Genomic DNA, 12,515 nt, shown 5'->3' on the forward strand with positions numbered 1-12,515 from the left:
GATGTATCTTCCAGCTTTGACCATCTAAAATAAGCTCAAGGCTGGGAGGGGCAGGAAGCAGGGGCTTGGGGGAGACTGATGGGAACCGATTGGTTGAGGTTTTCTAATGGAGCCATAAGGATGAGAGTGAGAAGCTGGGGGAGGGCCGGATGCAGAGAGCAGCAGAGAAGGCTGTTGGCAACAGCCGAGTCTCCCTCCTCTCTTTTCAAGAGCAGTTTCTTCCTGAAAGATCCCAGGAGGTAGAAGGCTGGGCTAATCTCACCCAGCACAAATAACCCCACTCATTATTTCAGAAACTACCATTCCAGTTGTGCCCTGAAGGTCTCAAGCCTGTTTCAAAACCCACAATTCAACTTTGAATACAGTGAGAGTACAGTATTTTAAGTTTGCCTCCCCCAGTAAATCCAATTAATAATCAACAGATTAAAAAAAAAAAAAACCTTAGCAGATTGTACTCAAACATGCAGATTCCATTCTAGTTTATCTAAGCTTAAGAATCCACAAACAGGCCCTATGAGGTGTAAAGTTACCAATTTTGACAATTGCTTAGAATAACCAGGAAACTTACAAAGCTCTGTCAGAACAACCCTTGACCAGAAATTTCTAAAAGTGGCCGGATATTTTGGTTTGTTAAACTGTAAGGGAAAAATAATAAAATATCATTTCCTGCTTTTCATAAATGGTCAGTGAAGGAGGTAAGCCAGGGACCAGGATTCCCAATTTACAGATAAGGAAATTAAAATATAGAGGTAAAGGGATTTGTTCAAGGTCACACGGGTGAAAGTGACAGCCCAACACTTGAAGCAAAGTCTCCCAACACTTGAAGCAGTCTCCCAACTCCTCCTCATCACATAAACTGTTTTCCCCCAAAAAAGTATCCAAATGAGATGAGTCAAGGTCTCCTTTACACTCCAGAACACCGAGGTAACTGAGTAACTGAGTTCTACCCGTCCCAAGTAGACAGACCTTCCCTAAAGCCCTTGATATCTTAACCATCTATGACTTTGCAGCCTTCAGTGTTTCCTTAAGCTTTTGGGTTTAGGTGAAAATAATCTTTTTCCTGACGGTTGGAAACCTGACCTCAGAGAAAGGCCCCACACCCCAGGCCATAACCCCGACCCCACCACCCTACTCCAGTTGGCCATGTAAACAAGTCAAACCCTGGGTGCACTGAAGTGGCATTAAAAACAACCAGGCACGTTCACTTCAAAGCAACGTTTTCAGTCTAAGGGGTTCTTCTGTGACAGGAGTGACTACAACTAGGTCACACTGGACTGGAATGTGAAGGGAGCTCCCCTGCCCTCACTCAAGAGGCTGAAAGCTCTGAAGAGGATGGAGAAGGCGGCTGTGGGGAGGGCACCCAGGCACATCCTAAAGAGTTGCACACAAGGGCTCAGAATCCTGGAACTCTAATTCAAAGAGCAATCACTGCAGGGGTTCCCGAGGGCCATGAGGATTGCAGCCAAGCCTCTTGGGGCGTTTTGGCAATACAAATTCCCCATCTCCCAAATCACTAAAGGGCGGGCGGGGGGGGGAGGGGTGGGTGGTGGCAGAACGCTGTTTAATGGCTATGACTTTAATGCAGGTTTGGGAGCTACAACTAGTTCAAAGCCCTGTTTGACAGAGAAGGCTGGGAGACAGAAACCAACTTTCCCGAGAACTCCCAGGTCTCTTCACCCCTCGGCCAGTGACCAGGGAACTGGTCCCAGCTCTCCCCTCAACTACAGCCTCCCAGCCTAAGTTCAAGAGCAAGAGCCTCCTCGCCAGACTCGGACACCCTTCGCCTCTATCCAGTTCTTGACGGTGATGATGATTCCGAATCGGGGCAGGCTGGGTCCCACTACACGGAAGCCCAAAGTCCCCTGGGGCCACTCTGGCTGGACAAGTCCAAGTCCCGTCCCAAGCAAGACTCGGGGGGGGGGGGGGGTCCCGTCAAACGGCATCCAATCCCCAAGCGCTTTGTTTCCACTAAGCGAAACCAGTCACTTTTGAGTCACCCAAAAAGCATCAATCACACACAGTCGGGCAATGGGAACAGGAGAGGATGTTATTTTTCGGCATACTGGAGGATTCTTCCTTTGTCTAGGCTCTGTCAATGCACTTCCCGTCCCCATCCCCATGCCCCAAGACTCGCGCATTTCCCTGCTCCATTTTTATTTTCCCCGCAGTCCTCGGCGGCGCCCCCGCCCCCGGCCCGCCCGGGCCTGGGCCGCGCCTGCTCGCGACTCCCCGGACAGAGATGTCGGGCCGGCCCCGGCCACTCACCTGCGTCAGGTCCTCATCATTGAGCAGATGCGACTCGCGGGGCTTGAAGCAGTTCTGACACTTGCTCTTGTTGAAGATGTTGGCCTGGAATTTCCTGCACGGGTTCTCCTTGGCCGCCGACATGGTCGGCGCGGCGGCGGCGGCGGCGGCGGCGCAGGCCCGGCCGGCCTGGCGCTCCCGGCGGGCTCGGGGCTCAGCGCGGCCGCCGCCGCATCCCTCGCTGGCCCCGCCGCAAGTCCCGCCCGGCCTCCTACCCGGCCGGCGGCTCGCTGCAAGCGCCGAGGCTCCTACGCCGCCCGGGCCTCACAGCGCGCGCGACGCCCCGCGCCCGCCCGCACCGCCGCCGCCCGGCCGCCGCGGGCCCATGGACGCGGCCTCGGGCCCGCTGCCTCCCGCTGCGGCCCGCCTCTCAGGCGCCGGTCGCCGCCGGCCCGGCTACTCCGCGCCGCCGCCGCTGCCCTCGGCGCCCCGCGGCCGCTGCAAATGGGAGCGGAGCGCCTCACGCACTCCGGGCGGGGCGGGCGGGAGGGCGGGCGCGGGGAGGTGCCGGGGCGTATGGGGAGGGGCCGTGCCCGACGCGATTGGCAGCTCTACCGACCAATGGCGGCAGCGCACTCGTGCTAACAAAGAAACCCCTGGGCCAATGGAAGTTGCGGGCGGGACAGAGGGCCGCGGAGCGCAAGGTAAGTTGTGCACTCCGGGAAGGTGGGGGCGCCGGCTTGGGACGTTCAGGTTTGGTGGACTGGCGCCGAGGCCAGCCGGGCTGACAGCTGCAGGGCTCGGGTGGGGGCGGCGGGGGAAGGCGGAGCCGACCTCTGGCTGGCTCTTGGCAAGCCCCTCGCTCCCAGGCTCGCCTTCCCGCGCCCACGGTGCACATCCGACGGAGGCATCTTCTCCAAGCCCAGCTCGGAGAGGATTAGTTTAGCACCTACTGAGTACCAGGCCCTCTCGTAGGAGTCATTTTAGCGTCGGGAAGGGCTGGATACTGCTCCAAGGGCTCGCTCATTAAAGTTTCACAACCTCTCCATTCTCATCCCCATTGTACACAGGAGGAGACTGAGGAGCAGAGAAGTAATAACGGGTAGTGTTTCAAGAGATGACTAAGAGAAGACGTCAGCGGACTCAAAAAGAGCTGTCAGCTCCATTATGGGAGATTAGCCAAGGCTGACTCTCTGCCAGGTACTGAGCTAGAGCTAGGCATTCTTTCCCCCGTGATGTGGTTGAGGAAATGAAGGGTCAGACACCTGGAGTAATTTGTGCAGGATCACTCTGCTAGGAAGGGGCAGAGCTGTCACTCCCGTCCTTCACTGTCCAGCTTCCTGGCCAAACCTGGAGAAGGCTGTCAAAGACTCAGGCTGAAGGTTGCAGGAGCCCAGAGAGGGGAGAGATGCGCTCTTTAGAAAACATAGGTTGGAGGCCGGGCGCGGTGGCTCAAGCCTGTAATCCCAGCACTTTGGGAGGCCGAGGCGGGTGGATCACGAGGTCAAGAGATCGAGAACATCCTGGTCAACATGGTGAAACCCCGTCTCTACTAAAAATACAAAAAATTAGCTGGGCATGGTGGCGCGTGCCTGTAATCCCCGCTACTCAGGAGGCTGAGGCAGGAGAATTGCCTGAACCCAGGAGGCGGAGGTTGCGGTGAGCCGAGATCGTGCCATAGCACTCCAGCCTGGGTAACAAAAGTAAAACTCCGTCTCAAAAAAAAAAGAAAAAAAGAAAAAGAAAACGTAGGTTGGCTTCAAGGAGGAGGGGACGTTTAAGTGGACAGTGGGAGGTTGAGTGTGGCTAGAGGTGGAGACAGGGGAAGAAGGCGCAAGAGGGATTGGAGGAGAGCTCGGTCACCCAGGCCTTGTATTCCAAGCCCCGGTGTGCACATGTCATCCCACTGGCAGCTGAGAGTCATGGTGAGTCTTTAAACTGGGGAGTGAGCAAACCCAGCCTTCACGAAGGAGGTGACATTGGAGCATGTGGTAGTGGCAGCCACAGCAGCCGTTGCTCAGGGAATGGGGAGGTTTGGGGAGGAGAAGTAGCAAATGCTTCCAGAGCTGTGTACTTTTCCACTGATCATGTAGTAAATATCCCAGGAAGGTGGATTTCAACTCAGTGTAAGTAAATGCTTTTCCTCCAAAGGGAGCTGTGGGAAGGCAAATCAAAGTTCCTCAGTAGCCTAAGGGGGAAAGCCCAGCTCCAAGGCAGGAGCTCTGTGGCCTCGGGCAACTCCCTTAACCTGCCGGGTGCCTCAGTGACCTCATTTACAAAATTGGCATTAATTAATGTGAACATTAAGTGATATAACACTTGTAAATTAGCATACTGTGGTAAAATGTTAATTGGTATTCTTGCAACTTTTCTGTTGCTTTAAATTTTTGCAAAATAAAAATGGGAGGGAGGACTGACAATTCTGGCCTGCATTGAATACTCAGAAACTGATATGAAAGGTGGCCTCTGGGGAGGGGTGCTTGGTGGTTGGGAGGTGCCCTACTTTTAATTTTCATTGCAACCCCTTTTGTTTCTGCTGAATTGAGTATTGTGTGCATGTACAATTTGTTTTAAGATAATTTTCTGATGTCCTACCCATGACTCAAGGCCACCTCCCTTAAAATGCTGAGCATGTTCTGCTCAGGTTAGTAGACGCATCCAGCACCTGCCCTGGACTGGAGGGGTCCACAGTGGGGGTGCAAAGAAGAGTTTCATTCAGAGATTCAGAGGCTGCCCACCTGGCAGGAGCCCACTCTCAAGCAAGGGGAGACAAACAGAAACAGTAGACAGACAGATTCAGTCTGGGGTGTTGTGGGGTCCCACACAGGGGCACCCAGCCCTGTAGGCAGCTTCAGGAAAGGCTCCTGGAGGAGGCAATGCCTAGGCTGTATCTGGAGCTGAGTAAGACCCAGCCAGAGAAGGTGGCGGGAAAGACTTGTCAAACGAGGTCACCAATTATAGTCTCAGGTCTTGAAACCAAAGAATGTGTTCATGAACAGAAGCAGCTTTCTATCACTGGGTAATGCAGAGAGGTGGGAGTGACCAGCACTGAGAGGCACTGGGAGGAGGAGTGTGGATAGTGCAAACCCAGCCTCTTCAGGGAGACAGGTGCAGTTGTTGTTAATACTGTTTCATCTCCATTTTACAGAAGACACAAACGAGGCTCAGGACATATCAGGAACTTCCCTGCGGTCACAATAATAGACCCTACAGGTGAAGACTTGAGCCTCCCAGGCCAGCACCAGAGCTGCCTCAGCCAGGGGCAATCATCAATTTTGAATTTTTTTCGGCTGAGCACTTAGGTAGGGGCTGCTGATCTGGAGAATGAATCAGAGGCGAGGACTGAGAAAGCTCTCAGAGGAAAGAGGGTAGTAGCCTAAGTTAGGGTTGGTGGGAGGCAAGGGATCGAATTTGGAAAACTCTTAGGAGATAGAATCAGTTAACCGTGCTCCTCTCCAAAATCCTCAGGGTAAGGTGGGATCTTGGTTGCTACTCCATTTCCCATGTCTAGTTCAGTGCCTGGCATAGAGCCAGGGCTCAAAATCACCCCATGGGTGAATGGATGAAAAGCCATCGTTCCGCTTTATATTGTTAATATCTCCTTCACCAGATTATGAAATCCATACCGACAGGGTCTTATAACCTTGGTTTCCCTTTCCAGGGGCCTAGAATGGCACTTTGCATGAAGTTCAACACTAAGTGTAAACATGTAAACATTCATTGGGCTGTACTCTTTTTCACTGCATTGTGTACACCTCAATGTATAGTGTTTATCTCAAATAAACAAATGACCAAACAAGCAAGAAAAGACCTTTCAGGTGAGCCTCTAATGCAGGTAAGTCCTGCTTTGTGGCACTGACTGCCATCCCGGGAAGTTTTCCCTGTATCTTGTTAGGGAGCAGAATTTATACACACATATCCAGAAGTAACCACTATTTTGATCTCCATCACCATGGATGAGTGGAATTCGATACAAGCATGCCTGGCTCTTCTCATTCAGCATTATGTCTGTGAAATTCATCAATCCACACCGCTACTGTATGTATCAGTACTTCATTCTTTTTCATTGTGGCCTGGTAGTCCCTTGCCTGGAAATACTACAATTTATCTGTGCATGTTCCCATGGATAGACATTCGGGATGTTTTCAGTTCGGGGAACATTATGAATAAAGCTATGAGTATCTTCATGCTTGTCTTTGGTGCACATAAGCATTTATTTCTTTTTCTTTTTTTGAGACGGAGTCTCGCTCTAGCCCAGGTTGGAGTGCAATGGTGCAATCTTGGCTCACCGGAACCTCCGACTCACTGGCTCAAGTGATTCTCCTGTCTCAGCCTCCCAAGTAGCTGGGACTACAAGCACGTGCCACCATGCCCAGCTAATTTTTGTATATATACCTTTTTTTTTTTTTTTTGAAATGGAGTTTCACTCTTGTTACCCAGGCTGGAGTGCAATGGCACGATCTCGGCTCACCACAACCTCCGCCTTGTGGGTTCAGGCAATTCTCCTGCCTCAGCCTCCTGAGTAGCTGGGATTACAGGCATGCGCCACCATGCCCAGCTAATTTTTTGTATTTTTAGTAGAGACGGGGTTTCACCATGTTGACCAGGATGGTCTCGATCTCTTGACCTTGTGATCCACCCGCCTCAGCCTCCCAAAGTGCTGGGATTATAGGCGTGAGGCACCACGCCCGGCCCTATATACATTTTTTTTTGTTGTTTAGTAGAAACAGGGTTTCACCATGTTGGCCAGGGTGGTCTTGATCTCCCGACCTCATGATCCACCCTCCTTGGCCTCCCAAAGTGCTGGGATTACAGGCATGAGCCACCGCCCCTGGCCATAAGCACTTATTTGTATTGGGAATACTCAAGCGTGGGCATGGCTAGGTTTTGGTAAGTGAATGTTTAACCTGATGGGAAACTGCTGAGCAGTTCTCCACACCTGAGAGCTGGGCCCTCATCTCATCCTTTTGCTGCTAATCATTGATAATAGGATTCATCTGGAGAAATATGTGACTGCTACAGGTTTCCGGGGGGGCCCCCCCATGGAATTATCTATCTGTTGGCGTGTATGAATCTATTTTGTCATTGTTGTTGAGACAGGGTCTTCCTCAGTCACCCAGGAGTACAGTGGTATGATCTCGGTTCACTGTAGCTTTGACCTCCCAGGCCCAATTGATCCTCCCACCTGAGCCTCCCAAGTAGCTGGGACTACAGGAGCGTGCCACCTTGCCTGCTAATTTTCCTGTAGAGACAGCGTCTCCCTATGTTGCCCAGGCTGGTCTTGAACTCCTGGGCTCAAGAGATCTTCCTGCCTCAGCCTCCCAAATTGCTGAGATTATAGGTATGAGTCATTGTGCCCAGCTGAAGAATTTGTTTTTAAAATATTTCTGTTAGGCAAGTTTTAGAAATAGTGGGTGGAGCTGTGGTTCTCAAATCCTGGGGGATTTAAAAAATTTCTACTCTAGAGGCTGGGCGTGGTGGCTTATGCCTCTTTAATCCCAGCACTTTGGGAGGCCGAGGTGGGTGGATCACTTGAGGCCAGGAGTTCAAGACCAGCTTGGCAAACATGACAAAAACCATCTCTACTAAAAATACAAAAATTATCTGGGCATCATGATGCAGGCCCCTAATCCCAGCTACTCAGGTGGCTTGAACCTGGCAGGAGGCAGAGGTTGCAGTGAGTTGAGATTGTGCCACTGTACTACAGCCTGGGTGACAGAGCTAGACCCTGTCTCAAATAAGAAAGGGGAAAAAAAAAAAAAGATTCCTATTCTGGTCCATTCCCAGATATTCTGATTTAATTGATATCTGTAAAGGCTCCTCAGGGGATTCTCATAGCCACATAGGAGTTTGAACCGCTGGATAAAGGAGGGTGGAAAGGTGAAGGTTCTGGTGTGGTGGTGTCTCAGTCAGCTATTGCTGCAGAAAACACCCCTACACTCAAGCAGAGTGGCTTGAGCACCATTTTCTTGTTTCTCTAGTTCCGAGAGTTGTCTGGGCTCTGCCCATCAGTCCTGTTGGTCTTGCTTGCTGTAAGCACAGCTGCACGGTAGCTGAGTAAGGTCATTGGAGGCTGGACGGAGACAGGGCTGTCTGGGCCCTCATCCTCTCCTTGCAGCCTCAGAGCCCCTCTTTTCTCGTGGCCTCCCCTTCTGCTCTGCGGGCAGCTCCTCAAGGTTTCCCAGAGTGAGGAAGCGGAAGTGCCCATCCTCCTAAAGGCCAGGCCTGGCACTCGACCACATGCCATTAGTCAGCACATGGCACAGGATGTCCCAGACTCAAGGTGGGGGGCACACAGGGGTGTTTGCCCCAGGAGACGTGCTTCACTGGGGCCACCGTTGAGACTAGCTACCATAAATAGTAACCACGTCATAGGAGTATTGTGAGGACTAAAGAAATTTATATACGTGACGTCCTTAGAACCGTCCCTGAAACACTGTGTGAGCTCAGGAACTGTCGGCATGTATTAGTACTCCTATAAACCCTATGCCAGGGGTTGGCAGATTTTTTCTGTAAAGGGCCAATTAGTAAATATTTTAGGCTTTTCGGGCCATGTGGTCTCTGTCGAAACTATTCAACTTTGCTATTATCACATACAAGTATCCATAGACAATACATAATGAAGGGGCATAGCTGTGTTCCAGTCAAACTTGATTTACAGTAGAAAGTGGCGGGCTGGCCGGGCTCGGTGGCTCAAGCCTCCCAGCACTTTGGGAGGCCGAGGCGGGTGGATCACGAGGTCAAGAGATCGAGACCATCCTGGTCAACATGGTGAAACCTCGTCTCTACTAAAAACACAAAAAATTAGCTGGGCATGGTGGCGCATGCCTGTAATCCCAGCTACTCAGGAGGCTGAGGCAGGAGAATTGCCTGAACCCAGGAGGCGGAGGTTGTGGTGAGCCGAGATCACACCATTGCACTCCAGCCTGGGTAACAAGAGCGAAACTCTGTCTCAAAATAAATAAATAAATAAATAAATAAAAATAAAAGAAAAAAGAAAGTGGTGGGCTGGACTAGGCTCTCTCTTGGGATCCTTCTTTTTCTGTTGCTTGGGCCTCTCTCTCCTAGACAGTCTCTCTGAAAGTTGGTCTCCCTGTCCCAGCCAGCACCTGTCAGCACTCAAGAATTCATGACTGCTGAGCACTGACAGTGTGCCAGGCTGTGTGCCGTGTGCTGGGCATCGTCATGGCTCATCTCACCAAGTCCAGCTGTCATCATTTTAAATTAGCTCCGGCACCGTTGGTGGTACCTGATGGGGGTCCTTAGTACCCACCCCCAGTCCTCCATCAATTCCCCCCAAAGCCACTGAAAATAAACATATACTTGCAAATGTAGCTTGAGGAAAATCTCCTAGCCCCTTTCCAATTGCCACTCTAGAATTAGTATTATCCCCAGCTTACAGATGAGGAAACTGAGACACAGAGAAGGCAAACAAGCAAGGTCATACGACAGTAAATGGTAAGGCTGGGATTCAGACATGGGCAGCATATTTGTGAGCACTGCTCTACACAACCTCCAACCCAAGGAGCTGCATGCGGCCCTGACAGCATCGGGTCTGGGTCCCACCCTTCCCTGGAAGCCAGACCACAAGATCTCTGAGGCCCTTTCCAGCCGTGACTCTATGAGGCTTTTCTACAGCAAGTACCAAATGAAAGTAGTCTCCAGGTGTGTACTAGGGGAGAATGTAGTGTATAGTGTACTGGACGCAGAAAGTCCACCAGAAGGTGGCCGGGTGTGGTGGCTCATAACTGTAATTCCAACACTTTGGGAGGCTGAGGCGTGTGGATCACCTGAGTTGAGGAGTTTGAGACCAGCCTGACCAACATGATGAAACCCAGTCTCCACTGAAAATACAAAAAAGTTAGCCAGGCGTGGTGGTGGTGGTGGGTGCCTGTAATCCCAGCTACTTGGGAGGTTGGAGCAGGGGAATCGCTTGAACCCAGGAGGCGGAGGTTGTAGTAAGCCAAGATCACGCCATTGTACTCCAGCCTGGGCAACAAGAGCGAGACTCTGTCTCAAAAAAAAAAAAAAAAAAAAAAAGGAAAGAAGGGCAAGTTGGACATTTTATTTAAATGTTAAGCCTGTGACCCCTGTGACATAGTGATTCCACTTCTAGAAAGATAAGCTGTAAAATTGCTTACACAGATACACAGAGATATTATGTACTAGGATGTTCATTGCATTATTGTTCTTAATAGCAGAAAATTGAAGACACTCCAATAATTGTCTACCATTAGAGGATCAGATGAATAAATTATTGTTCTTTGATACAGAGAAGTACTATGGAGCTATTAAAGATGGAGATAGTGTTAACAAGGCCAACCATCTCAAAATACGGTGAAGTAAAAAAGCTGGTGGAGAAATGGTGTGCATTATTGTAGCTCATTCTTGTTTTAACAGCATGTGTGCTGGCAATATTCAGTTAGTGTTTGCATGGAGAAGGTTGGGGACACATACGCCTAATCGTTCAGTTAACCCTGGGAGGTGAAAGCAAGGGGACTTACGTGTAAGCTAGAGATTTGTATCATGTTTTAAGTTTTTAATATAAGCTTTTATTTTCTTACTAATGTAGAGAAAATCATATAATGAAGGTGGATATATCTATCACCCAGCTTCCATTATCAATTCAGGCAAGTCTTATTTCAACCATACTCCCTCATCCACTGTGTGCGTGTCTGTAAAAGATAAGAACTATTTTCAAAGAGTAGCCGCAATACTATTATCACACCTAAAAAAATATTTCTTTAATATCATTAAACTTCCAGTAAGTGATTTACAGTTATCTCCTAAAAACATAAATTATTTTTGTAATAAGAAAAAAAAAAAAAGGCTGAAAAAGAAAAAGCTGTCAATCCAGAGAGCAGATGAGTACAAATTTCCTGGAGCTTTGTTTAGTGATACTTATCAAGAACCTTAACAATGTGCTTATCTTTTGCCCTAGTAATCCCCACCTGTGAATTTATTCTAAGAAAAAAATATAAAGAGGTATACAAACATTGTTCATTAGAGTATGCAGTGTCTGTTACAGAGAAGTTGTTTGAAAACTGTGGAGGCCAGGTGTGGTGGCTTTCACCTGAAATACTAGTGCTTTGGAAAGCCGAGGCAGGAGGGTTGCTTGAGGCCAGGAGTTCCAGACCAGCCTGGGCAACATAGCAATACCCCATCTCTACAAAAACATTTTAAAACATCAGCCAGGCATGGTGGCTCATGCCTGTAGCTGTAACTGCTTGGGAGGCCGAGACAGGAGGGTTGCTTGAGCCCAGGATTTCAAGGCTACTGTGAGCTGTGATGACACCACTGCAACTCCAGCCCCCTGACATGATGACAGGGGCACCTCACCTCTGTAGTCTTTTACCCAAAAACTAGTAACCTCGGTCTCCTCATGAGAAAAACATCAGACAAACCCAAATGAGGGGCTTCTACAAAATACCTGAGCAGCATTCTTTGAAAGTGTCAAGGTCATGGAAAACAAGAAAAGACTCAGAACCGTTAGGGACCAGAGGATCCTCAGGAGATGATGCAGACTGGTTGCCATGTGGGATGCTGGATGAGATGTTGGAGCAGAAAAAGGGCATTAGTGGGAAACTGGCGAAATCCCAATAAAGTCTGTCACCTAGCTAATAATGTTTTACTAGTGTTAACTTTTTAGTTTTGACAAATGTAGCATGGTTATGTAAGATGTTCACAACAGGGGAAGGTGGGGGAAGAGTACAAGAACTTTGTGCTACTTTGCTATAAATCTAAAATCATTAAACAAAAATTATTCAAAAAATCAGGATGTAGATATTTATTAGCCTAGAAATGTATTCACAACATATTAAGGAGAAAGTATGTATGGTCTCATATAGTTTTTGCTGAATGAGGCCATCTTTGTAAAAGCACAAATAACAAGGTGTGCGTCTACATGAATGTGTATATATACACATGTAGGCCGGGCACAGTGGCTCACGCCTGTAATCCCAGCACTTTGGGAAGCCGAAGTGGGTGGATCACCTGAGGTTAGGAGTTCAAGACCATCCTGGCCAACACGGTGAAAACCCGTCTCTACTAAAAATACGAAAGAATTATCCAGGTGTGTTGATGCACACTGGTAATCCCAGCTACTTGAGAGGCTGAGGCAGGAGAATCACTTGAACCTGGGAAGCAGAGGTTGCAGTAAGCTGAGATTGCACCACTGCACTCCAGCCTGGGTGACAGAATGAGACTCCATCTCAAAACAAGCAAAATGTGTATATATATATATATATATATATACACACACACGCAAGGAC

At 49.4% G+C, this 12,515-nt stretch overlaps 1 protein-coding gene across 6 annotated transcripts in view; it reads right to left on the minus strand.

Annotated features, from left to right (window-relative positions):
* The window catches only part of MPRIP (myosin phosphatase Rho interacting protein), a 144,617-nt gene extending 141,861 nt beyond the window's left edge, over positions 1-2,756 (minus strand). For 2 of the 6 annotated variants that reach the window (XM_039476703.2, XM_039476702.2), the window contains exon 1: positions 2,266-2,756. In XM_039476703.2, coding sequence (XP_039332637.1) covers positions 2,266-2,388 — 123 coding nt within the window. In that variant the 5' untranslated portion in view covers positions 2,389-2,756. The remainder of the gene's footprint in view (positions 1-2,265) is intronic. The other 4 variants (XM_039476704.2, XM_039476701.2, XM_010339942.3 and 1 more) reach the window with 3 other exon arrangements.
* Positions 2,757-12,515: the final 9,759 nt, after the last annotated feature.

The sequence above is a fragment of the Saimiri boliviensis genome, chromosome 17, assembly GCF_048565385.1.
Source record: "Saimiri boliviensis isolate mSaiBol1 chromosome 17, mSaiBol1.pri, whole genome shotgun sequence".
NCBI classification, from domain to species: Eukaryota; Metazoa; Chordata; class Mammalia; order Primates; family Cebidae; genus Saimiri; species Saimiri boliviensis.